The 24,490-nt window shown below is 41.4% G+C and overlaps 1 protein-coding gene across 4 annotated transcripts in view; it reads left to right on the top strand.

Moving 5' to 3' along the window:
- Positions 1-17,018: 17,018 nt before the first annotated feature.
- The window catches only part of IL6ST (interleukin 6 cytokine family signal transducer), a 61,813-nt gene continuing 54,341 nt past the window's right edge, over positions 17,019-24,490 (top strand). For 2 of the 4 annotated variants that reach the window (XM_086361780.1, XM_086361777.1), the window contains exon 1: positions 17,019-17,258. Coding sequence is in view for 1 of the 4 variants with exons in the window: in XM_086361776.1 (XP_086217902.1) it covers positions 20,339-20,491 (153 nt within the window). In the remaining 3 variants the exon portion in view is untranslated. Of the gene's footprint in view, positions 17,259-20,323; positions 20,492-24,490 lie in introns of those variants that run through there. The other 2 variants (XM_086361779.1, XM_086361776.1) reach the window with 2 other exon arrangements.

Genomic DNA, 24,490 nt, shown 5'->3' with positions numbered 1-24,490 from the left:
ATTCTGTCCAAATCCAAGAGAAATTGGCCCTCTTGCAAGTGAAAATCCAACCAAAGTGAAAAACACCTCACACAGAGGCGATACTGTATGTCTTCAGAGACTGATGCCAGGGCCACGCTGGGGGTTTTCAGAGTCATGCAGTGGAAGCTCCTTCCACCCATAACTTGCCATAATTCTAATTAATTTCTCCACACTGGTCTTTTTACTCAAGCTATAGAGTTTCTCAGGTCATGAAGAAGCATATGTTGGTGTCTATAGTTTTTTTCCGTTGGGGATAATGGTGATGAAGCAAAAGAGGCTGAATACTGCTGGGAAGTTAGAACCTACATTCTCCTCATCCTCTCCCCTCACAAACCAAACCCCAAAAGCCATGCAAAGAGGGACTTGAAGCTTGGCTGTAGGAGAGGCAAGAGTAGTGGGGAGCAAAAGAAGACATACAGATGGTAGTAGTCACATGAAAAGATACTTGACATCACTAATTATTAGAGAAATACTAATAAAAACTGCAATGAGGTACCAACTCATAGCAGTCAGAATGGCCATCATTAAAAAGTCTACAAATGCAAATGCTGGAGAGGGTGTGGAGAAAAGGAAACCTTCCTACCCTGTAGGAAGGAATGTAAATTGGTAGGAATGTAAATTGGTGCAGCCACTATGGAAAACAGTACGGAGTTGCCTCAGAAAACTAAAAATAGAATTACCGTATGATCCAATAATCCCACTCTTGGGTATATACACAGGCCAAACTATAATTCAAAAAAAGACATGCACCCTAGTGTGTTCATAGCAGCACTATTCACAATAGTCAACAGAAACAACCTAAATGTCCATGGACAGATGAGGGGATAAAGAAGATGCGGTACATATGCACAGTGGAATACTACTCAGTCATAAAAAAGGAAAACAATGCCATTTGCAACAACATGGATGCAACTAGAGATTATCATACTAAATGAAGTAAGTCAGAAAGAGAAAGACAAATACCATATGATATCACTCATGTGTAGAATCTAAAATATGGTACAGATGAACCTATCTATGAAAGAGAAACAGGCTCACAGACATAGAAACTTGTGGTTGCCAAGGCAGGGGAGAGGGAGAGACATGAACTGGGAATTGAAGTTAATAAATGCAAACTATTACATTTAGAATGTATATCAACAAGGTCCTTCTACCACAGGGAACCACATCCAACCTCCTGGGATAAATTATAATTGAAAAGAATACTTTAAAATACATGTGTGTGTATAAAACTGAGTCACTTTGCTGTATAACAGAGACTGGAACAACATTGTAAATCAACTGTACTTCAGTTTAAAAAAAAAAAAAAGAGTAGTTGGGAGCAGCCAGGCAGCTGCCTTTTTCCAAGACCACACCCAGGCTAATTTGAAATTACTATACCTTCCAGGCGGGCTTCCCAACTGGCACTAGTGATAAAAAAATCCACCTGCAATGCAGGAGATGCAGGAGATTTGAATTCGATCCCTGGGTCAGGAAGATTCCCTGGAGGAGGGCATGGCAACCCACTCTGGTGTTCTTGTCTGGAGAATCCCATGGACAGTGGAGCCTGGTGGACTATAGTCCATGAAGTCACAAAGAGCTGGACATGACCGACTAATACGTATGCCCTCCAGCTATGTCTATTGTTAGTATCTATATCAGAGGGATTTATTTGAAGATCTCTGAGAGCTAATAAACACATGATGAGTGTAGTCAGTAGAATGAGCTTCTAACAATACAGGAAATTGCTTGGGCTATAACGGTAGGATGAAGAAACAAAAAGTATATGGAAGTAAAAATATTCTTAGAAAATATGAATAATTCTCAGCCGTAGGAGCATGGGTGTCATTGGCAATTGCCATTTCCTGCCCAGCATATATTCCCCCTCCATGAAATAACCCCCTGCATTTGCTTTGGGGAACCATCCTCTCATTCTTAGACATGTCTCTTGTGTGAACTACATAAGTGGGACCCAGCGAACTGAAGCTAATCAGTTTAGCTCATTCTCTTGGTCATGGTTTATGTGTGGACATGCAACCTAATTAGAGCCAATGAGACATGAGGAGATGTTTGCCAGAGCTTTGGGGAAAGGCAAGCTTTCACTCTTTCCCCATTAAAATGGTGTAGTAATGTTAACTTTCAAACTTTTGCACGTATTTTGTCACCACAGGATGAAAACATGTAATGTCTCAGGTGACCGCTTCGTAGAGCCCAAGGCTCTATCTATACCATGGAAGCAGAGTAGCGAGATAAGAGAGAAGACATATCCGTGGTGCCAACATTTGAGCCATTGGATCAGTTTTCCTGGAGCCTCTGGACTTCTCTCAGAAGTAGTACTGGGTTATTCTGTTATTTACAGGATAAGGAGCCCTAGCTGATCTAGACATTGATGCTGACTACATATTTTAAGGGCTTCCCTGGTAGCTCAGAGGTTAAAGCATCTGCCTGCAATGCAGGAGACCTGGGTTTGATTCCTGGGCTGGGAAGATCCCCTGGAGAAGGAAATGGCAACCTATTCCAGTATTCTTGCCTGGAGAATCCCATGGACGGAGGAGCCTGGTGGGCTACAGTCCACGGGGTCACAAAGAGTTGGACACGACTGAGCGATTTCACTTAAATAACTTTATACACTATAATTTATAAATAGCTGTTTCCAGAGTGTTCAAGAACACAGTCTCAGGATTCAAGTCCCAGATTCTCCATTTAGCAGCAGTGAGATCTTGGGAAAATTGCTTCACCACTGAGACTCAGTCTTTTTCTTTTTTTAATATTTATTTAATGGCTGCCCCAGGTCTTAGTTGTAGCATGCAAACTCTTAGTTGTGGGATTTGGGATCTAGTTCCCTGGCCAGGAATGGAACCCTGGCCCCCTGCATTAGGAGCATGGAGTCTTAGCCACCAGACCACCAGGGAAGTCCCTCGGTTTTCCCATTTCTAAAACAGAGATAATAACCATACCAATTTCATAGACTTGTCATGAGAATTGAGAATTAAGATATAAAGCACTTAGGAAAATGTCTAGTGCATAGTAAGCACTAAATGTTTGTTATTATCACTTTGATTTTCACACATAGTAAACCTTACTCATAGAAATTAGTGCCATGACATCCCTGAATTAGAAGGAGCAACATGACAAAACTTTGTGGCTAGAAAAGACTTTTCTCCAAAGCCTCTCTCAATACAATTTGATAAGCTCAAAATGGTTTCCCCTGGTGGCTCAGTGGTAAAAATCTGCCTGCAATGCAGGAGACACGGGTTCCACCCCTGGGTCAGGAAGATCCTCTGAAGGAGGAAATGGCAAGCCACTCCAGTATTCTTGCCTGGAGAAAACCTTGGACAGAGGAGGCTGGGGGGCTACAGTCCATGGGGTCACAAACAGTCGGACGTGACTGAAGTGACAGAGCACGCACAGCAGCTCAAAATAATGAAAATCATTAGAAAGCATTTGTGAGACATGTAGTGAGGTGACAATGCAGCATCATGAAATAATAGACTTTCAGCAAAACAGACTCAGGTTTCAGTCTCCACAAATAAAGTTCTGTGTGTCCACGGCCAGTTGTTTGAACTCTCAGAGCTTTTGCTTTCTGATATATAAAATGGAAATGACAACAGTTTCCACATTGGTTTATTGCAAAGATTAATTGGGATATAAAGTACCTAATATGGTGAGTTCCTGTCACATAGCTATGCTCAAGAAAATGGTCACTGTTATGATTACCCTTGTTATTCAGGCATTGAAAATTTGTTTCTGATCAGTTATAGAATGCAGCATAAAGTATTTCTACCTAGAAAAAAATTATCTTTTTCAAAAAAAAAAAAATCAAAATCACAGTCTAAATGGTTTAGAATAGCTTTCTGCATTTCAGGTTGGGTTATTTAGTTCATCTGTACTTTTTCATCTCAAAAAAGAGTCAGACACAACTTAGTGACTAAACAAAAAAACAATAAGCTAGTCATTAGAGAGATTTAAAGATATTCCCTGGTGGCTCAGAGGTGAAGAATCTGCCTGCAATGCAGGAGATGCGAGCAGGAGATGCAGGTTCCATCTCTAACTCAGGAAGACACCCTGGAAGAGGAAATGGCAATCCATTCCAGTATTCTTGCCTGAAAAATACCAATCCATGGGGTTGCAAAAGAGTCAGACATGACTGGAAGACTAAATAACAAACAACAACAGCTTTCTTATCACCTCCTGCCAGGTAAACACTTCAGAGCTATTGCTCATTCTTTCATTGCTTGTTCTGCCTTCACACATGCAGCAAAAGACAGGATATGGAAAAACATTTGTGATTATGATGTTAAGAGGTAAGCGAGTGTAGAGAAAGGAACACGTGAAGAAAGCCAAAGGGGGAGAGATGTGTGACAGGGATCCTCGCTCCCACAGCTGCACAATGCACAACTGGTTGAGCCACAAAAGAAGTCTGGTGCTAGGCAGCTTTTTCAGTTTCCCTTTATTTACCACAATAGAGAGTGTGGCCTACCTTGAATGTCACTGGGAAATTTTCTACATGACCTCTGAGGCTCAGTCCCAAGTCAATCAACCCCTGGGAAAATATCCCGTTCTAAGCTCTGGCCTAGGTGGTGGTGGTGTTTAGTTGCTAAGTTGTATCCAACTCGTTTGCAACTCCATGGACTGTAGACCCCTTGGACTAGAGTGAGTTGCTATTTCCTGCTCCAGGGGATCTTCCCAACTCAGGGATCAAACCCATGTCTCCTGCATTGACGGGCAGGTTCTTTATCGCTGAGCCACCAGGGAAGACCCTGGAGCAGGTACTTGAAAGCAAGTTTTCATCTAGTTGATCTTTCCCCTCTTTTAACCCACACAGCAGATATTGGACTAAAGAAGTAGACACTCTTCATTCCAGTGTGAATCCAGTATGACTTCATTCAGGTCAACACCTATGACTGTGTGGGCCAATGTGAGAAGAGGAAGCCTAGATTTGGAAGAGCTAAAAGCTTTATTCTGGTATTTTACAATATTTTAGTATTCATTCCAAATTATGCTTTTTCTCTCTGCACTCCCCTTTTACTAAATTTTCCCCATTGCTTTAGAAAAATTAGTTCATCATTAGCAGAGAATCAAGTTGTCAGACTGTTAACGTCCAAGTTCAGAAGACTTGATCCAGGTATAAGACAGAGGGACTTGGGAAAAGTGTGTGCTGATCAGTTTTAACTGCCCCTCTACTAACATCAAGCTCCCATCCATCCCCATCTTCAGACTAGATAAAGACTTTCCGAGTTGAGGATCACAGAAGTGGATAAATGAGGGTAAGCAAGAGAATTCAAGGTACTGAAGGTGTAAGAAAGTGTCCTTCGCTATGCCTCTTACCTTGAGTTTGGCTCCAAGATGGGGAAAGATGATGAAGGCTCATGATGCCGTCAGGAATCTGTTACTGTATGAAATCCTAGGAGGCAAGAGCCTGGTAGATGTTTCTTCGTGCACAAGGTCGTGCCAATGGTGAGTTAAAGATGACCACATAGTGTGCCACACGTAGGAAAAGCCTGAGACAGCCTTTCTAAATCTCTAGCAGCCCCAGAGAGGCAGAAGCAAAGAGTTAAATTGCTCCTCTCCCCCCAAAAAGGGCACACAATTTAGCTGACAGAAGGCCCAAGAGGCTATGTAATTGAGACAACGAGTCACGAAAGTGGAAAGTGGCATGGAGTGTATATCAAGAGTCCAGTTGGGCCAAAGACATCTCCATAGATGCTTAATGTGGGGGTGATGACACCTAAGCACAGGGCTATTTGCTTATCTCAACAGATGCCAGGGCATGTCAAGACTGAGGACAGAAGCCCTCTCCTACTGACGCAGAAGTCAGCTTATTCTAGCAAAAAGGAGATAGTGGATAATGCCTAGAATTATTTGCATTCTTTTTCTGTGAGTTTCTCAGGGCCTAGAGCTGGGAGAAGTCAGAAAAGACTTCTGGAAGGAGGATATAACTCCCAAGATATTGAAGGAAAGTGATCAGTTTAGATAAAGAGAATGAGGAAGGCAGGGATAGGCCAAGGGAGCAGCATAAGCTATCTTTGCTTGGCATGGAAGCAGGAAATTGTATGCTGGAGGCTGGCCTGGGCACCATTAGCAAATTGGTAATGTGATGGCCAGGAGTTATATTAGAGATAAGGCTAGAGAAGTGAGTAGAGGTCAGGTGAAGGTGGACTTTTATGACTTACAAAAAGGGCTAAGGTAATAGGAAGGCATTGACAGACCCTCAAGGAGTGAGATGGTCAGATTTTCAGCACTGTGCATTTGGATGTGAGGGTTTCATTCTGGATATTTACTGCTTCCTAACAAAACTTAGTGACTGAAAATAACAAACATTTTACTATGTCTCACAATTTCATGGGTGAGAAATTTGAGCAAGACTCAGTAAGGCAGATTTTCTGCTCTATGTGGCCCTGATTGGCATCACAGTAATATTTGCCTGGCAGCTGATACAGTTTGAAGGTTCTAAGGTGGCTTTATTCACATGCCTCTTGCCAGGACTTGTGCCTGGAGCCTGGTCCCTCTCCATGTCACATCAATCCTCTCCATATGGTCTAACAAGGCAGGGGGACTTATAAAGATAGCTTAAGATTTCCAGAGACCAAAGTGAAAGCTCCTCTAAAAGGCTAGCCCACCCCAACTGGCACATTGTCACTTTCTCTGCATTCTATTGAATAATCAATACAGTACTCAAGCCTATGTCAGTGAGAGAGGAGGGGGAATAGACCTCATCACAAAAAAATTTGTGGCCATCTTTAACCCACCACAGTCTGAGGATGTGAGATTGGAGGTAGAGAAGAGTACAGAGTTCCTATAATCCCCAGTTCCTGAAGTATTGTGCAGGAATATTCCCAGAATGGTCTTCCCTGGTAGCTCAGTCGTAAAGAATCCGCCTGCAGTGCAGGAGCCACAGGAGACACAGGTTCAATTCCTGGGTTGGAAAGATCCCCTGGAGGAGGGCATGGCAACCCACTGCAGTATTCTTGCCTAGAGAATTCCATGGACAGAGGAGCCTGGTAGGCTACACTCCATGGACTCAGGTCACAAAGAGTCGGACAACACTGAAGCAACTTGACATGCACATATTCCCAGAATGCTCTTATATAGAAAGCTCTCTTACTTTATTATAATTGATGATTTATTTAATCCCTCTTTCTCTCATTAAATTTTAAGGGAAGAAAAATATCTATCTTGTTTAGATCCAAATCTAAGTGTCTGATACATAGTTGATACTCAATAAACATTTATGGAAAAAATAAACTGAATAAACTGAAATAAACTGAGAGCCCCTTAATTTCTGGGTCTTTAGGACACCAGAGCAGCCTCCTGTCTGATATAATTTCCTTCACCAGATACAGATCTTCTAATTGACTTAAGAACTGCTTGAATTGAATGTATAAAAATAACACTCACTATGAACATTTACATGAAGAACTTTCAGCTTTTGCTGGCTGTATTAGTCTTCTAATGTGGGATAACACCAGCCTCTAATGGAGGCAGGGCTCTTGTCAGAGGCTCTGGAGGAAAAGAAGTGTGGGAGAGTGGCCTCCTTCACATTTACCTGGGAGTCTCCACATGCCTTCTCTAGGAACCTCGGGAGTACTTGGCACTTAATAGCTCCTCCCCTAAACCTTCAGGCCCCAAGTTGCCCACAGCTGATGCAGCGTTGATTGCAGGATACCAGAAGCATCCTTGGAACATTGCATCCTGATTGCAGGATACCAACCTGAGGATCTCCAAGTAGCTGAGTCATACTGGGTATCACGGCCACCAGGGCAGGTCCCTGGGGACCAGATTGGTAGGTTGCATTGCCCATAGCCAAAGTGTCACCACGCCACATAGCAGGGTCCTTGTCTCCAAGCGCCAGCAGCAGAAGGTTGAGCAGTCCTTCCTGGCTCAGCAGGGCCCCACACAGGGCCATACTATGTTGGAGCAAGTGTCCCAGGAGCCCATAAGTACAGGCCCGCACAGAATTCTACTAAAAACTTAGCACCTTCAAACAACACACACTTATCTCACAGTTTCTATGGGTCTGGATTCCAAGCACAGCTTGACTGGATTCTTTCCCTTGGGTCTCCAAAGGCAGTGATCAAGTTGTTGGCTGGGGATGCTGTCTCATTTGGGATTTGACTGGGGCAAGATCTGCTTTTGTTGGCAGAACTCAGTTCCTTGAGGTTGTAAGACTGAAGGCTTCAGTTTTGTACTAGCATTTGGCCAGAAGCCACCCTCTGTTCCTTGACACACGGATCTATCTATGTGGTAGCTTGTTCATCAAAGCTGGCAAGGGAGAAATAAAGAGTCTCTTCACAAGATGAGCACTATAATCTCAAGTAATATAGAGGCCATGACATGGAAATTTGATTTTTCAAAGCCATAATGAAGAGACTAGTAAGACGGCACTAAAATCTATGCAACATAGTCACACATATCCCTTTAAACTTCTGGGAAGAAAATCACACCAAGAGCACTGGGAAGCAGGGGGTCAGAGAGTTCACCCTACGAGTCTGCTTACCATGCTGCTTATAGCAACATTATGATTCTCATAAAATTAAATATGAGGTAGATTAGCTTTCTCTCCAGTGTAATTGGACACTGAAACAGAATTCCATTTGTTATTTGTTGATCATGGAAAATGATCAACCCCTAAAATTCTAAAGAAAAATCAGGATGGACAGTTTTCAGAACATTCCAGTTATCTCAGAAAGTAGTGTTACTTAATTTTTGCCTTTTCATCAGGCACTGCCATCTTCCCTTGAGGAAACAGACGTGCATTTGCCTAAGCCACCATTTAATGCAATTAGTATCATATCTTTACCCAAATCCTAACCAAGGGGCTGGGAATTCTGACCCATACAAGCCCACAAAGCACATATTTTTAAACATTCATGTTGGTACTTTCTCACCTATCTGGTTTTAGTATAAGAATCAGACTTGGAGCTAAGGAATGTATTTTGTACCTGAGGAGGATTCCTTCAAACAAGGGCCAACATAGGAGAGCCTTTTCTTCTGTAGGAGTTGTCAGAGTAAGCAAAAAGAAAATCTGCTCCAACTCCTCAGGATGGTGTTCCAAAAGCAGTCTGGGCCATCCCAAAGCTATGGTCCCAATACCTGACTTCTTTATCCTATATTTGTGCCTAGGAACCATATGAACCTAACTGCTGCTCATTCCTGCATTAGCCTTCCCTTCTCTGGAGCCAAGCTCCCTGTGAAAAAGGTAATACAACATTATTAACCAGCGCAGGGCCATTTGACAGGGTTTCCCAGAAGTCCAGAGTTACAAGAAGCTGGACTCCCTCTGCTTCAATTTGTGTTGTTTGACCTTCGACAGAGTAGTACTTATTTCATTTCAAACTCTCTTGCTTTACTATAGTTATTCATTAAAATGAAATCAAATAAGAAATAACATTAAGACGTTTCTGCTAACATCTCAATTTTAAAATGACAGTCATAAAACTCTGGTATTACAAGTCTGAATATGGTCACCAATAATATGAGTGGCCTTCCAGTAACTAGAAGGGAGGAGGAGGGGCTTTTTGAGGTTCTGGTCATGTTCTGGTTCTTGATCTAGATGCAAGTTATGTGGCTGTGTTCAGTTTGTGAACATTTTTCAAACTGTACTCATAGTATGCTCATATTTCTGAATATATATTATCCTTAAGTAATATTTTAAGTGTTTAAGCGATTTTGAGTCAATCTTTGTGTACGGTGTGAGGATGTTCTAACTTCATTGATTTACATGTAGCTGTTCAACTTTACTGTCTGAGCCACTAGAGAAGCCCAGACTTTCCCAGCACCACTTGCTGAAGAGACAGTCTCATCTTCATTGTATTAATATATTCTGGCCTCTTTTGCCAAAGATTAATTGACTGTAGGTGTGTGGGTTTATTTCTGGGCTCTCTATTCTGTTCCAGTGATCCATATGTCTGTTTTTATGCCAATATCATGCTGTTTTCATTACAGTAGCTTTGTATTCAGTAGCATTTTTGAAATGGAGATGTAATGTTGCTAACTTTTATTGCCATAAAATGAATTTTTCCTGTTTTCCAGCTTAGAAATTTACCTAAACTTGATTTAAGTTCATATTTCATTACAAACTTCTTTTATTAAGTGGATTACAATGTGCCTTAAATAGCTTCATTTTGAAACATATATTGAATTAATTACTTTTAATTCTTTTCAGTGAATTAGATGCTATTAGGTTCCAAAGATTTTAACACATACAGCAATACTGTCTCCAGTTCTTTGAGCTGATGTTTAATTTTTTAATTTTCCAAGGTATTTTATGCTAATAATGAAAAATATAAAACTATGAACAAAGCTAGTGGGGGTGATGGAATTCCAGTTGAATATTTCAAATCCTGGAAGATGATGCTGTGAAAGTGCTGCACTCAGTATGCCAGCAAATTTGGAAACTCAGCAGTGGCCACAGGACTGGAAAAGGTCAGTTTTCATTCCAATCCCAAAGAAAGGCAATGCCAAAGAATGCTCAAACTACCGCACAATTGCACTCATCTCACACGCTAGTAAAGTAAAGCTCAAAATTCTCCAAGCCAGGCTTCAGCAATACATGAACCGTGAACTTCCAGATGTTCAAGCTGGTTTTAGAAAAGGCAATGTGTATACCTGTGGTGGATTCATTTTGATATATGGCAAAACCAATACAATACTGTAAAGTTAAAAAATAAAATTAAGAAAAAAAAGGAAGAAAAGAAAAGGCAGAGGAACCAGAGATCAAATTGCCAACATCTACTGGATCATTGAAAAAGCAAGAGAGTTCCAGAAAAACATATATTTCTGCTTTATTGACTATGCCAAAGCCTTTGACTGTGTAGATCACAATAAACTGTTCTGAAAGAGATGGGAATACCAGACCACTTGACCTGCCTCTTGAGAAACCTATATGCAGGTCAGGAAGCAACAGTTAGAACTGGACATGGAACAACAGACTGGTTCCAAATAGGAAAAGGAGTACTTCAAGGCTGTATATTGTCACCCTGCTTATTTAACTTATATGCAGAATACATCATGAGAAACGCTGGGCTGGAAGAAGCACAAGCTGGAATCAAGATTGCTGGGAGAAATATCAATAACCTCAGATATGCAGATGACACCACCCTTATGGCAGAAAGTGAAGAGGAACTAAAAAGCCTCTTGATGAAAGTGAAAGAGGAGAGTGAAAAAGTTGGCTTAAAGCTCAACATTCAGAAAACAAAGATCATGGCATCCAGTCCCATCACTTCATGGGAAATAGATGGGGAAACAGTGGAAACAGTGTCAGACTTTATTTTGGGGGGCTCCAAAATCACTGCAGATGGTGATTGCAGCCATGAAATTAAAAGACGCTTGGAATTAAAAGAAATTAAAAGACTCCTTGGAAGAAAAGTTATGACCAACCTAGATTGCATATTCAAAAGCAGAGACATTACTTTGCCAACAAAGGTCCGTCTAGTCAAGGCTATGGTTTTTCCTGTGTTCATGTATGGATGTGAGAGTTGGACTGTGAAGAAAGCTGAGCGCTGAAGAATTGATGCTTCTGAACTGTGGTGTTGGAGAAGACTCTTGAGAGTCTCTTGGACTGCAAAGAGGTCCAACCAGTCTATCCTAAAGGAGATCAGTCCTGGGTGTTCACTGGAAGCACTGATGCTGAAGCTCCAATACTTGGGCCACCTCTTGCAAAGAGTTGATTCATTGGAAAAGACCCTGATGCTGGGAGGGATTGAGGGCAGGAGAAGAAAGGGACAACAGAGGATGAGATGGCTGGATGGCATCACCAACTCGATGGACGTGAGTCTAGGTGAACTCTGGGAGTTGGTGATAGACAGGGAGGCCTTGTGTGCTGCAATTCATGGGGTCGCAAAGAGTCAGACACGACTGAGTGACTGAACTGAACTGAGGGGACTGAACCTAGTAAAAGCAAGACCAAAAACTTAGAAGGGGGGAAACTTTTAAAAGAATAAGATTGTTCTTCTTGGGCATTCAGAAGACAGGCAAAAGATACTCAAAAATGATAGTCCTGGTTTTTCCAGGGAATAATGAAACAAGGCTCTGCAGTAGTGTTGGGATAGAGCTGCCAGTTCAGGGAACTAGGCTATAACACTGAAAAGGTGCCATGGCTGAAGGTCAAGGGAATTAAAGATACTAGTGAGAGTGCAACTAAAATGGTTGATAAAAGGGTTCTCAGAGTTTAGGAGGATAAGAGAAGGTGGGAAGTAACTGATTAACTATGAGAAAAAAAATTGGAGGTCACACTAAGGACAAATGACAGACTCAGTGGGAGTAAGTAAGAGAGGCAGAAGGTGGGTGGCTGTGGGTAGAGAGGGAAACTCACAATCCAAAATTTTGCAGGTAGTGTACTTTCATCTGATGACTGGCCTCAAGGTGTGGCTACATGTGTGGGTTCCTGATATAGAGTGAAGTTGAAGATGACTGAAAAAAAAGAAAGATGAGAAATTGTGAGGTCAGGGTGCTAATGAGTCATTTTCGTGGATGCTGAAATCGTTGGGTCGATGAAGGACTTGGGGATAGTTCAAGGCTGACACAGAGTTTCAGAAACACAGTTGGGCACAGGCAGGGAAGTGGATGGCCAACCTGGGCAGGGCCAGATTTATGCAAATAGCAAGGCAGGCAGTTGGTCTTTGAAATTTATCACCTTTGTTTGTTCTGTAGCATTATCCATTAGTTTTGTTCATTTACTCTCAAGTAGCCTCCAAGTTCTCGTGTTGTCCTCTCACTGTACAGGTTCCCCTTCTGCTTCTGATATATCTAAAATCCTGAATAAGTCTCAAAGCACAAATGGAAAGTTCTCAATTGTTATATCACTTTTTCCCACTTTTCTTTGCATTTTACAGGGCATTCTAATGACAAATCCTTATCCTGAAAGTGGTTGTTTCAGGACCAGTACCTTACAGAGGTTTTGCAAAGTCATGTCATTCCAGCCCAGGGGAGATGAGCTCTTGCTGTGCTGAAAAATCTATCTCCAATATTGATTTATTGTTTTAGCCAAGGACTTTAACCATTCCCAGGGCTTCCACGATGGCTTGGCAGTAAAGAATTCTACTGCAATGCAGGAGATGCGGTTTGACCCCTGGGTCAGGAAGATCCCCCAGAGGAGGAAATGGCAACCCACTCCAGTATTCTTGCCTGGAAAACTCCATGGACAGAAGAGCCTGGTGGGCTATAGTCTGTGGGGTTGCAGAGTCAGACACCATGGAGTGAAGCGCACAAATTAACCATTCCCCCACAAAATGTGAGTTTTTTTATGGGTTAGTGTTAGCCAATATAAAGATATCCACAAAAGAACTAACTCAGCTCTTTGCTTTCCTGCCTAGTGTACAATACAGGCTAGTGTGCTGTGAGATATTGATTCCCTCTATCTACTTCTATGCCAGAGAAGTACTGTCATTTTCAGTATTCACTGCAATACAAACAAAAAGGTTGAGGAAGCACTTTCATAGTAGACATTCAAGAAAGATAACAGCAGATGTTTATTGAGCATCTACTATGTGCCAAACATTTCATGTATTTTAGTTCATTTAACCTTGGTAGCAATTCTGTTAGGTTGGTACTGTCAACTACAAATTGGCATTTGCCATCTATCTCTACACAGATTAAATCATTTACGGCTGCAGCTGCTGATTTTCAACGCCTCCTGAAAGGAGTTCAGGAGGTCAGAGCAGAAATGAGGCATTCTGTACTCTGGGAAAAACTGGCAGGACAGGTCTTCAGATGGTTAGGTATTTTCAGGAGCTGATTTCAAGAGCCCAATTCTTGTATCTCTTCATATCTAGAAAAGCACTAAAATCCTTCCTGGTGATGACTGCTCCTTGTGACTAGCAGAAACCTACAAAAAAATAAAAAAAAATAAAGTGCTTTAGTGCACATACTCCCCTTTCACCAAAATCCCAGATATATGGATCTTTCCCCTACCTCTTTGAAGCAGTTTCTCGGAGGTATCTGAGGTGCTGTCTCCTGCGCTATTGTCTTCTGCTGCTGCAGAGTCGTGTCCGACTCTGTGTGACCCTATAAACGGCAGCCCACCAGGTTCCTCCATCCATGGGATTTTCCAGGCAAGAGTACTGGAGTGGGTTGCCATTGCCTTCTCCGGCGCAATTGTCTTCATTTTGCCCCAAATTAAACTTAACTTGCAACTCTCACATTTTACACTTTTTTAAAGTTGACAGTACTGTTTTCTTCTCATTTGATTGAAGAATCTGAGAAGATCTGCCCAAGTTCATAGGCATGGAAGGTAGTAGCACCAGTATTCAAACCCATGCAATTTGAAAACAGAAAATACACTTAACTGGTATATATTGCCCCTAAATAAATGTCCATTAGATCTAAATGAAATTTTTAAGTTTAGTTGCAGCACATGAGCTCAGTAATTGTGGCTCCCCAGCTCTAGAGCACAGGCTCAACAGTTGTGGCACACGGACTCAGTTGCTCTGCAGTACGTGGGATGATCCCAGATTAGGGATCAAACCTGTATCTCCTGCATTGGCAGGCGAATTCTTTACCACTGACCCACCAGCTGGTGCTGCTGCTGCTAAGTCGCTTCAGTCGTGTCTGACTCTGTGCAACTCCATGGACAGCAGCCCACCAGGCTTCCCCATCCCTGGGATTCTCCAGGAAAGAACACTGAAGTGGGTTGCCATTTCCTTCTCCAATGCATGAAAGTGGAAAGTGAAAGTGAAGTCGCTCAGTTGTGTCCAACTCTTCGAGACCCCATGGACGGCAGCCTATCAGGCTCCTTGGTCCATGGGATTTTCCAGGCAAGAGTACTGGAGTGGGTTGCCATTAAGCCCCAAATATTTTTTTTAATTTTAATTTTTTAATTGAATAATACTTTATTTACAATGTTGTGTTAGATTCAAGAGTATAGCAAAGTGATTCAGTTACATATACTATTTTTTTCAGATTATTTTCCCTTATTGTTGGTGTTCAGTCACTAACTTGTGTCCAACTCTTTGAAACCCCATGGTCAGAAGCACACCAGGCTTTCCTGTCCTCCACTATCTCCCTGAGTTTGCTCAAACTCATGTCTGTTGAGTCAGTAATGCCATCCAACCATCTCATCCTCTGTCGCCCGCTCTTCTCTTGCCCTCAATCTTTCCCAGCATGAAAGTCTTTTCCAATGAGTTGGCTCTTCGAATCATGTGGTCAAAGTATCGGAGCTTCAGCTTCAGCCCTTCCAATGAATATTCAGGACTGATTTCCTTTTGAATTGACTGGTTTGATCTCCTTGCAGTCCAAGGGACTCTGAAGAGTCTTCTCCAGCACCACAGTTTGACAGCATCAGTTTGGCGCTCAGCCTTCTTTATAGTCCACCTCTTACATCCATACATGAGTACTGGAAAAAACATAGCTTTGACTAGACGGACCTTTGTTGGCAAAGTAATGTCTCTGCTTTTTAATATGTTGTCTAGGTTGGTCATAGCTTTTCTTCCAAGGAGCAAGTGTCTTTTAATTTCATGGCTGCAGTCACCATCTACAGTGATTTTGGACCCCAAGAAAATAAAATCTGTCACTGTTTCCACTTTTTCCCCATTTATTTGCCATGGAGTGATGAAACAGGGTGCCATGATTTTAGTGTTTTTTTTTTTCATGATCTTAGTTTTTGAATGTTGAGTTTTAAGCCAGCTTTTTTCACTCTCCTCTTTCACTTTCATCAAGAGACTCTTTAGTTCCTCTTAACTTTCTGCCTTCAGGGTGGTATCATCTGCATATCTGAGGTTGTTGATATTGACTGTAGTTCCCTGTGCTATACAGTAGGTCCTTGGTTATCTGATTTATATATAGCAGTGTGCATATAAAACTCCTAATTTATCCCCCCTCATTTAACATTTTATAAGTTTGTTTTAAAATAAATACACCCATAAAAGGCTGAACTAGAATGCAATCCAGTCACTCTCTGGAGGTTAGATATAGGACGACAGGAAGCAGCAAGAACCAAACACACAATGGAGCTTTGTCTCTTCTGCAGCACAACCCCTGAGCTGGCCTGAGACTCACTCCCTTAGCTAGACACAAAACAGGCCCACTTTCCTGTGTTTTAAAAATTATCTGATCAACTAGGAGATCATAATTTGCTTTGTGTTTTACTGTATCTGAATCCTCAATATAATGAAGAACGTTACAATTGTTAATTTATGGGTATAATTTGTTCAAGTCTATTAAATCATTATTGCCCTCCAATAGCCTGCCATTCTTTCACAAAAGGCGCTGGCCTTGGGTGTGTTTCTTGATACACACACACACCATTTATATTTTAAGCTTCTCATCTTACTTTGAAAAAATATATATCAAAGTGAGCCTAAAGGTTCATTTTCCAGACCACTAGTGTGAAAGAGAAAGGCTGTAATGAAATTTGTTTTTATTTGGTATTTTTGTCACAGATTGGGAGGTACAAATTGCAAGAAAAACTAGTTCTTTAGCGTGTCACCAACTCTGAGGTTCTCTGATCGATCACACCCAAACATATTTATTAACTTAAAAATATATATCATGGCAAGGTTCTTTTATGTAAGACTTGGACCGAAGCCGCCACAATCTGCGGTAACCTCACATGGAATTATTGTCACTGAGCCCTTCACGTTCCCTGAGGAACTCCCACGCTTCCCCAGTCCCCAAGGACAGCCGGCGGTCCCTTGCGGCTCCGAGGTCCCTGGGGAAGGCACTGAACGCAGGCCAAAAGAGCCGCGGCAAGAAGTGAGGACGGACGGCGCGGGTAGCACCCGAGCTTTAGTTCACGACCCCGTTATTCCACGGAAAAATGGAACATTCCGCTCCTTCCGCCCGCAGAGGGGAGGTGGGGGAACCCTTCGATCTAGTCTGGGAGAGGCGACGCGGGCGCAGCCACCGGAATCCGGGACGCCAGGAACCGCGTTACGGGAATAGCAGCCACTCGGAGTACCGCCTCCTCGCCTTCGGGCTACAGCTGAGCCAATGCCGTAGCGCGCCGGGTATCACAGAGGCCAATCAGCTTACAGAGTCCAGGACCAAGTCCGGGGGCGGGGCGTTACGGGGCGCCGCGGGGCGGGGTCAGGGGGCGCCTTGCCCCGCAGCGGGAGGAGGGACGCGTGCCGCGTCTGCTGGAAGGTCTGGGGAGCTAGCTGGAGCTGGGGCAAGGAGCCGACAGGCCCGCGGAGCCGCGCGGGGAAGGCCCGGGCGCATCTGAGCTTGGGGCCGCGGCTGCTGGCCGACGGACTCGGCCGGGCCAGGCGCCGAGTGGGACGTGTTCTGTGGAGACGCGGAGGAGCGAGTCACCGCGGCCTGAGGTGAGGAGGGGCCTTGGCCGGGTTGAAGGGCCGTGTAGCCGGAGGGTGAGGGCTGCGTGGGGGCGGCCGGGTCGGGGGACTTGAGGGGGCCATACTTCTCCGGGAGAGGGGCGCCCCGACAGCGCGCGCCCCAAACTTCTTGTTACCCCAGCCTGGAAATCCCCACATTCCTTTCTCTCCCTGTTCCCACATCTCCGAATTTGATCTCCACAAGTTTATCACCTAGATTTCCCAACGCTAAAAAAAGCCTCACTTACACACAAACACACACACACACACACACACACACACACACACCCCTTCTTAAGCCTCTAGTTTCCAACGCCTTTCTTGACTCTACCCCTTTTGGCTACCAAGTCCCCGGTTTCCCTCGGTTCCTCTTCTGTCTCCCTTAAATTCCATTAGCCCCGCACTTGACCCTTCATTTTCATCTCGGAGATTAATTTCCTTTTCATCATTGTAACGCCTCAACATTGCTGAAAGTTACACCGTGTACTAAAATTCCTCACTAATGCCTCTTTTCATCTTTTGATTGCTTACAGAGCCAGGCCCTAATGAACCCCACATATCACTGTATCCTAAAGGCGCCGGATTTAAAAAAAATTCTATCACCCCTCCCCCAAGTTTAAAGATCATTCCAAGCAGCAGAGTTCTGTTTTTCAGTATTTTTTCGAACTGAAAAAGAACAAAATCTCAGCTTAAAGATAAGACCTGCCACTTTTGTTCTTTTCTTCTTCCCATTTCGGTTTAATTTGTGTAGTATTGGGCATTTCGGCGATTATACTGCTTTAAAATAATTGTTAGGATGCCAGGATGAAATTCTGAAAGATTGGAGTGTTTGGTTTAGTCAGTACTGTAAACAAACCCTTTAGACTGTGTGACTGCCAGCTTCAAGTTGGAACAACTCTTAATTTGAAATTACTGACTCAGATCATCATATGAGCTATTCACCATTATCATAATTTCTTAAATTCATGTTAATTCCTATTTGAAGTATTTTTGAACTGTAAACTGGAATACTACAATTATAGAACCAACTTGCTATTAGGTTAAATTGTGCTTTCCAAATATTTCTCTTTGGGGACAATTTTGAATACTTGTTTTTAATCACAAGTGGAAGAAAAAATTACTGGATGGAGAAAGTGTCATAAAAGATGAATTTTGTGGTAGAATTTTTCCTTCATCCCAATTCTGTGTTATTGACTCTACATGTTTAATTTTCTCATAGGTAATTTAAAATATACATGGCTAATTTAATACATTTTCTTATGTACTGAAAAATGTGTTCAGTTATTTATGAATTACCATGTTTTCAATTTATTTAAAATTTTTCCAAGGGAATTTACATTTCAGTTAAATGTTAGGGTGGATGTCGATTGTCTTATACCCGTGAAATTGATGTTACAGTACACACACTTTATAAAGAAGGAAACTAAAGCTCAGTGTCCCTTTGAAACCTAGATCTGTAATTCCAAATCCTGCACTCGCAATCAGTCATTTTGTCATACTAACACGTTTCTCGTGGAGGGTCCACTGCTACAATTTGGTTTGGGAAGAACTCCCCAAAATTCCTCTGCAGGGAGGGTTTTTTTCCTCCCAGAAGCTATTTGAGAGCAGCTTATTTTAATGGGAGTCAGAATTCCCTGGCGCTAATACATTTGCAGTTTGGCTCTTAGAGAAGCATGGAATGTTCTCCCAGTCTTCTCCATTTCTTTGATTGCAAAGACATTTTGATCAGAGTTGAAGTTTCTACTGAGCTTTATTATTTTGCATAACAAGTACTAAGCACTTAGTTACTGTAGGAACTCAGAAAGGTGCATGAATTGTCTTTAGGACCTTCAAAGAGTTTACAGCAATTGGGTAGACATTTTGTGAAAAACAACAAGGATGCAAGGTAGTTTTAATTAAATGCAGAGTGATACAGAAGATGCTATAAATATCCAGATTAGGAAGTAATCATTTATGGGTTGAAATGATCAAAGGATTTACCAGAGGTCATCAACCTTGAAACCTGGGTGGGTGGTGGTTTAGTTGCTAAGTCCAACTCTTTCGACCCCGTGAACTGTAGTTTGCCAGGCTCTTGTCCAAGGGATTTTCCAGACAAGGATACTGGAGTGGGTGAAACCTAGGTAAGATTTAGATAAAGGGAAAAATGAAAGGAGCCCATTCCAAAGAGGGGTCAATGTAGAAAGGGTCAAAAATAATCAAGGTATAGTAATCATAGTAGTACAATGTGTGTGTAATCCTTATTTTGTGTCAGTCACTGTTTTGAACACTTTGCTTATATTAATTCATTTAATCTTCATAACCTTCTAAAGTAGATCTTATTATTTCCCTTTAATAAAGAAAGAAGCCAAGGCATAGAGAGCTTAATTAACTCACCCGGTGCCACAGGGCTATTAAGTGGTGGTTGTTCATTCGCTAAGTCGGTTCCGACTCTTTGCAGACTCGTGAACTGCAGCAAGCCAGGCTTCCCTGTCCTTCACTATCTTCTAGAGTTTGCTCAAACTCATATCCATTGAGTCAATGATGCCATCCAACCATCTCATCCCCTGTCACCTCTTTCTCCTCTTGCCTTCAATCTTTCCTAGCAGCAGGGTCTTTTCCAGTGAGTCAGCTCTTCACATCAGGTGGCCTAAGTATTGGAGCTTCTGCTTTAGCATCAGTCCTTCCAATGAATATTAAGGGTTAATTTCCTTTAGGATGGACTGGTTTAATCTCCTTACTGTCCAAGAGACTCTCAAGAGACTTCTCCAACACCACAGTTTGAAAGGATCAATTCTTCAGTGCTCAGCCTTCTTTATGGTCCAACTCTCACATCCATATATGACTTCTGGAAAAACCATGGCTTTGACTAGATGGACCTTTGTTAACAAAGTGAAGTCTTTGCTTTTTAATACACTGCTGAGGTTTGTCATGGCTTTTCTTCCAAGGACCCAGTGTCGTTTAATTTCATGTCTTCAGTCACTGTCTGTAGTGATTTTGGAGCCCAAGAAAATAAAATCTGTCACCGTTTCCACTTTTTCCCCATCTATTTGCCATGAAGTGATGGGACTGGATGCCATGGTCTTAGTTTTTGAATGTTGAGTTTTAAGCCAGCTTTTTCACTCTCACCTTCATCAGGAGGCTCTTTAGTTCCTCTTCGCTTTCTGCCATTGAAGTGGTATCTTCTGAGGTATATCCAGAATTTATACCTAGACATCCTGACTTCAGAATCTGAGCTCCTAAAACTGGTAAGTATACTCTCTCTTCATATAGTATATTTGAGTGACAGCTGGAATAATATGGCCATTCCAGGAGGTCTTTTAAAACCCACTCTTAATTGTCCACCGTGTGCTTCAGAGGGCTTCCCTCTTGGTTCAGTGGTGAAGAATCCACTTGCCAATGCAGGAGATGTGAGTTCAATCCCTGGGTCTTGAAGATCTGCTGGAGAAGGAAATGGCAACCCACTCCAGTCTGCTTAACTGGAATATCCCATGGACAGAGGAACCTGGCAGGCTGCAGTCCATGAGGTTGCAAAAGAATCATACATGACTTAGCAGCTAAACAGCAACAGTCTGTGCTTTAAAGTATGTTAGATTCTCAGGATGTAAAAAATATAAACAAAAATTACAATGCAAATGCTGTGGATCCTGTTAGGGAACTGTATACAAGTGCTTTGGGAGTAAAGATGTTTATGGGAGTGGGGAGGAATTCCACAGAAGAGATAATGTTTCTTCTGAGTTATAAACAATACAAAGCAGAGTTTGGGGAAAGACATTTCTGGAGTCAAGGAATAGCATTTGTGGAAGCACACTCTGAAAAACATAGAGCTTGAGGGCAAAATCTGAGTAGAGGGTTTTGGTTTTTCTTAAGATGGACGTGAGTTTGGGTGAATTCCGGGAGATGGTGATGGACAGGGAGGCCTGGAGTGCTGCGATTCATGGGGTCGCAAAGAGTCGGACATGACTGAGCAACTGAACTGAACTGAAGAATAGATTTAAATATTAAAAAAGAGAAATTGGACAAGCACACTGGAACCAAATTTTCAAGTTCTTAAATAGCTAAAATATTGGGCATTATTATTCACCCTTTAAAAATCTATGAGGAAAAGAGTGACAAGTTTGAAATATGTTTAGAGATATTTCACCCATCAGTAATAATATTCAGAATGAGTTGGAGGGAAGAAAGAGACCAGAAGGAGGAAGGCAGTTTGTAAGAACTGAGGTGATCAGTGCCTGAATTAGTTGGTCATGGTAGAGGGTAGAAAAGAAAAAACAAGTGGGAAAGATTATGAAAGAAGATTGAATAAGATTTGTAACTGAGAATAGCTAGAATGTAATGGATAGGCAAAAGACAATGAGGGACCCTACTGTAGAAAATTCGAGAAGGATGTGTTTTTAGATGAGGATTCCCTGATAGCTCAGTTGGTAAAGAATCCACTTGCAATATTGGAGACCCGGGTTTGATTCCTGAGTCGGGAAGATACCTTGGAGAAGGGATAGGCTACCCACTCCAGTATTCTTGGGCTTCCCTTGTGGCTCAGCTGGTAAAGAATCCGCCTGTGATGCGGGAGACCTGGGTTCGATCCCTGGGTTGGAAGGATCCCCTGGAGAAGGGAAAGGCTACCCACTCCAGTATTCTGGCCTGGAGAATTCCATGGACTGTATAATCCATGGGGTTGCAAAGAGTCGGACAGGACTGAGTGACTTTCAGAAAGCATTATGATTTTTCTTTTTTAAGTGGGTGCATTTATATATTTATGTGTGTGTTGAGTATGTATTTTTAGACATATTAAGCTTATTTGAGTTAACAGGCAGAATATCCAAGATGATGATATATAACTGAACTTAGAAGGAAGATCTCAGAATATTTGAAATTATTTTGTGTGAAGATAGCAGGTGAAGTTATACATTTTCAAAGAAGTTGGTATTTTAAAAGAAGAATAGATGTCAAATACTTTTGGGTACATTCACAGCCAGAAGATAAGACCTAGCAGAGAATGCTGTGAATGAGACAGTAAAGTGAATAAAGGAAAGAATTCAACCACTGATATGGTTACATAGAAACTGAGAGATATGAAAATTCAGGAAGCGGAGATAATGTGAAATGCTTCAGAATGTTTGTGATATTGTTAAAATGGCTATAGTTTATTTTTTATTGTATTTATCATATCTTAGTGCAATTTCATAAGAAATATTAGCCAGTTGACATGAGTAAGAGAGCTCCATCCCTTGAAATGTGGTATATTATGGATTATTGTTTTAAAGCTGAATGTATATATATCCATAGAAGGAGCTTCATTCCTTTCAGCACAATGAATCTGTTGCCCTGTGAAAATCTGACAGTTCTGCTTGTAAATTCTCATTTGCTTTTGACCCAAATTAACTAGTTTCACCATTTGCTCTAAGATAGATTGGTTTTATCATTACTTCTGAATAATGCATTTCATATTGGTCTTCTTAGCAGTCTGTTTTTGTTTGGATGCTCTGTGGCATGTGTTCCCCTATAGTAATAACTTGTAAAAGGCTTTCTCCAACTCTAAGGTCAAAAATATACTCCGTATTTTCTTCAGTAGTCCTACAATTTTGGTTTTGCATTTAGATCCTTAATCAATCTGGGATATATGCTCTTTATTTTTTCACTTGTGGAACCAGTTGTCTCAATGCTATTTATTGAATATTCCTCTATTTCCCCAGTGATATCAGTAGCTTTTTTCCCATAAAATATTAAATTCTTATATACACAGAGACAGACACATGCACACTTGTGTCTGTTTCTGGACTTTTTGTTTCTACGCCAATGCCATGTTTTACTTACTATAACTTTATAGTATGTCTTAATAGATGTAACATCAAGTTTCTGTTTCTTCTTTTTGAAAATTGGCTTCTGGCTGTTCTCTAATGTTTTATGTAAAATTTTAAGTTGGTTTGTAAAGTAAACCACATTGCAAGTTAAAATTGTATTGTATTAATATGTTTGTGAAGAACTGATGTGTCTATATGTGTGTATATATAATTTTTCTTTCCATGGTGTTTAGGTCTTACTAATGAACAATTTTTAGTAAAGTTTTGTAGTTTTCTCCATAAACTTCTTGCATTGCTCTGATTTTACTGTTTTGTCTAGATATATTTTATTATTTTAAATGCTCTTGTTAATAGGATTTTTGTTTTCTATTACATTTTCTAACGGGATATTGCCTGTGTATGGGAGAGGTATTTTTTTCATCATCTTTTTGTTCAACTGTTTTGTTATGCTCTCAGTGGTCCTAGTAGTTTGTTAATTGATTCCCTCTGTTTTCATATCATCTACAAGTTTTTCTTTTTCCATTTTTATATCTTATCAGTTTATAATTTTTTAAGTCTGCTATAACAATGTTGAATAAATGATGACTCAAAGCATCTTGTTTGAAGCCTGACTTAATAGGAATGCTTCTTTTTATCTTTAAATATGATGTTTACTATAGGTTTCTGATAAAGTACTGTGGCAGAAACAGCAAGAGCAACACTGCTAACAGCTGTTACTGTTTATTGAGTATGAGGCAAATGGATTCTAAACAGTCTGTGTGTGCTGACTTATTTACTCCTGACATTTCAGTAGGTGGTGGTATTATCCTCATTTTTATAGGTAGGGAAAATGAAATTTAGAGCTAATAAATAACTTGCTTAAGATGTTTTACAAAAAATAGAGGATCTAGAATTTTAACACAGGCAGTCTGATTATAGAGTCCATCCTCTTACCTATTTCATCAAGATAAATATCCGTCTCTTTCAGTTTTAGTTTTCAATACTTTGTTGTTATTTAAAAATTTTAAGTGAACAGTTGTTGAATAGTATGAGTTGCTTTTCAGGCATCTAGTGCAATGATTGTGTTGTTTTCTTTTTAATCTTTTAATAAATCTAGGGGATAGCATTGGCGTATTTTCTTGTGCTGAAAGATACTTGTGTTGTTTAGGCAGAATACTTCTTCAGTTCAGTCACTCAGTCATGTCCGACTCTTTGTGACCCCATGGACTGCAGCATGCCAAGTTTCCCTGTCCATCACCAACTCCCAGAGCTTGCACAAACTTATGTCCATGGAGTTGGTGATGCCATCCAACCATCTCATCATCTGTCGTCTCCTTCTCCTCCTCCCTTCAATCTTTCCCAGCATCAGGGTCTTTTCCAGTGAGTCAGTTCTTCATATCAGATGGCCAGAGTATTTGAGCTTTGGCTTTAGCATCAGTCCTTCCAATAAATATTCAGGATTGATTT

This window comes from Bos grunniens, chromosome 20 (genome assembly GCF_055505025.1).
Source record: "Bos grunniens cultivar Pamir isolate PY7600 chromosome 20, Bosgru_T2T1.0, whole genome shotgun sequence".
In the NCBI taxonomy this organism is placed as follows: Eukaryota; Metazoa; Chordata; class Mammalia; order Artiodactyla; family Bovidae; genus Bos; species Bos grunniens.
Note: the sequence above shows the minus strand (reverse complement) of the source record. Positions and strands in the feature narration are given on the sequence as shown.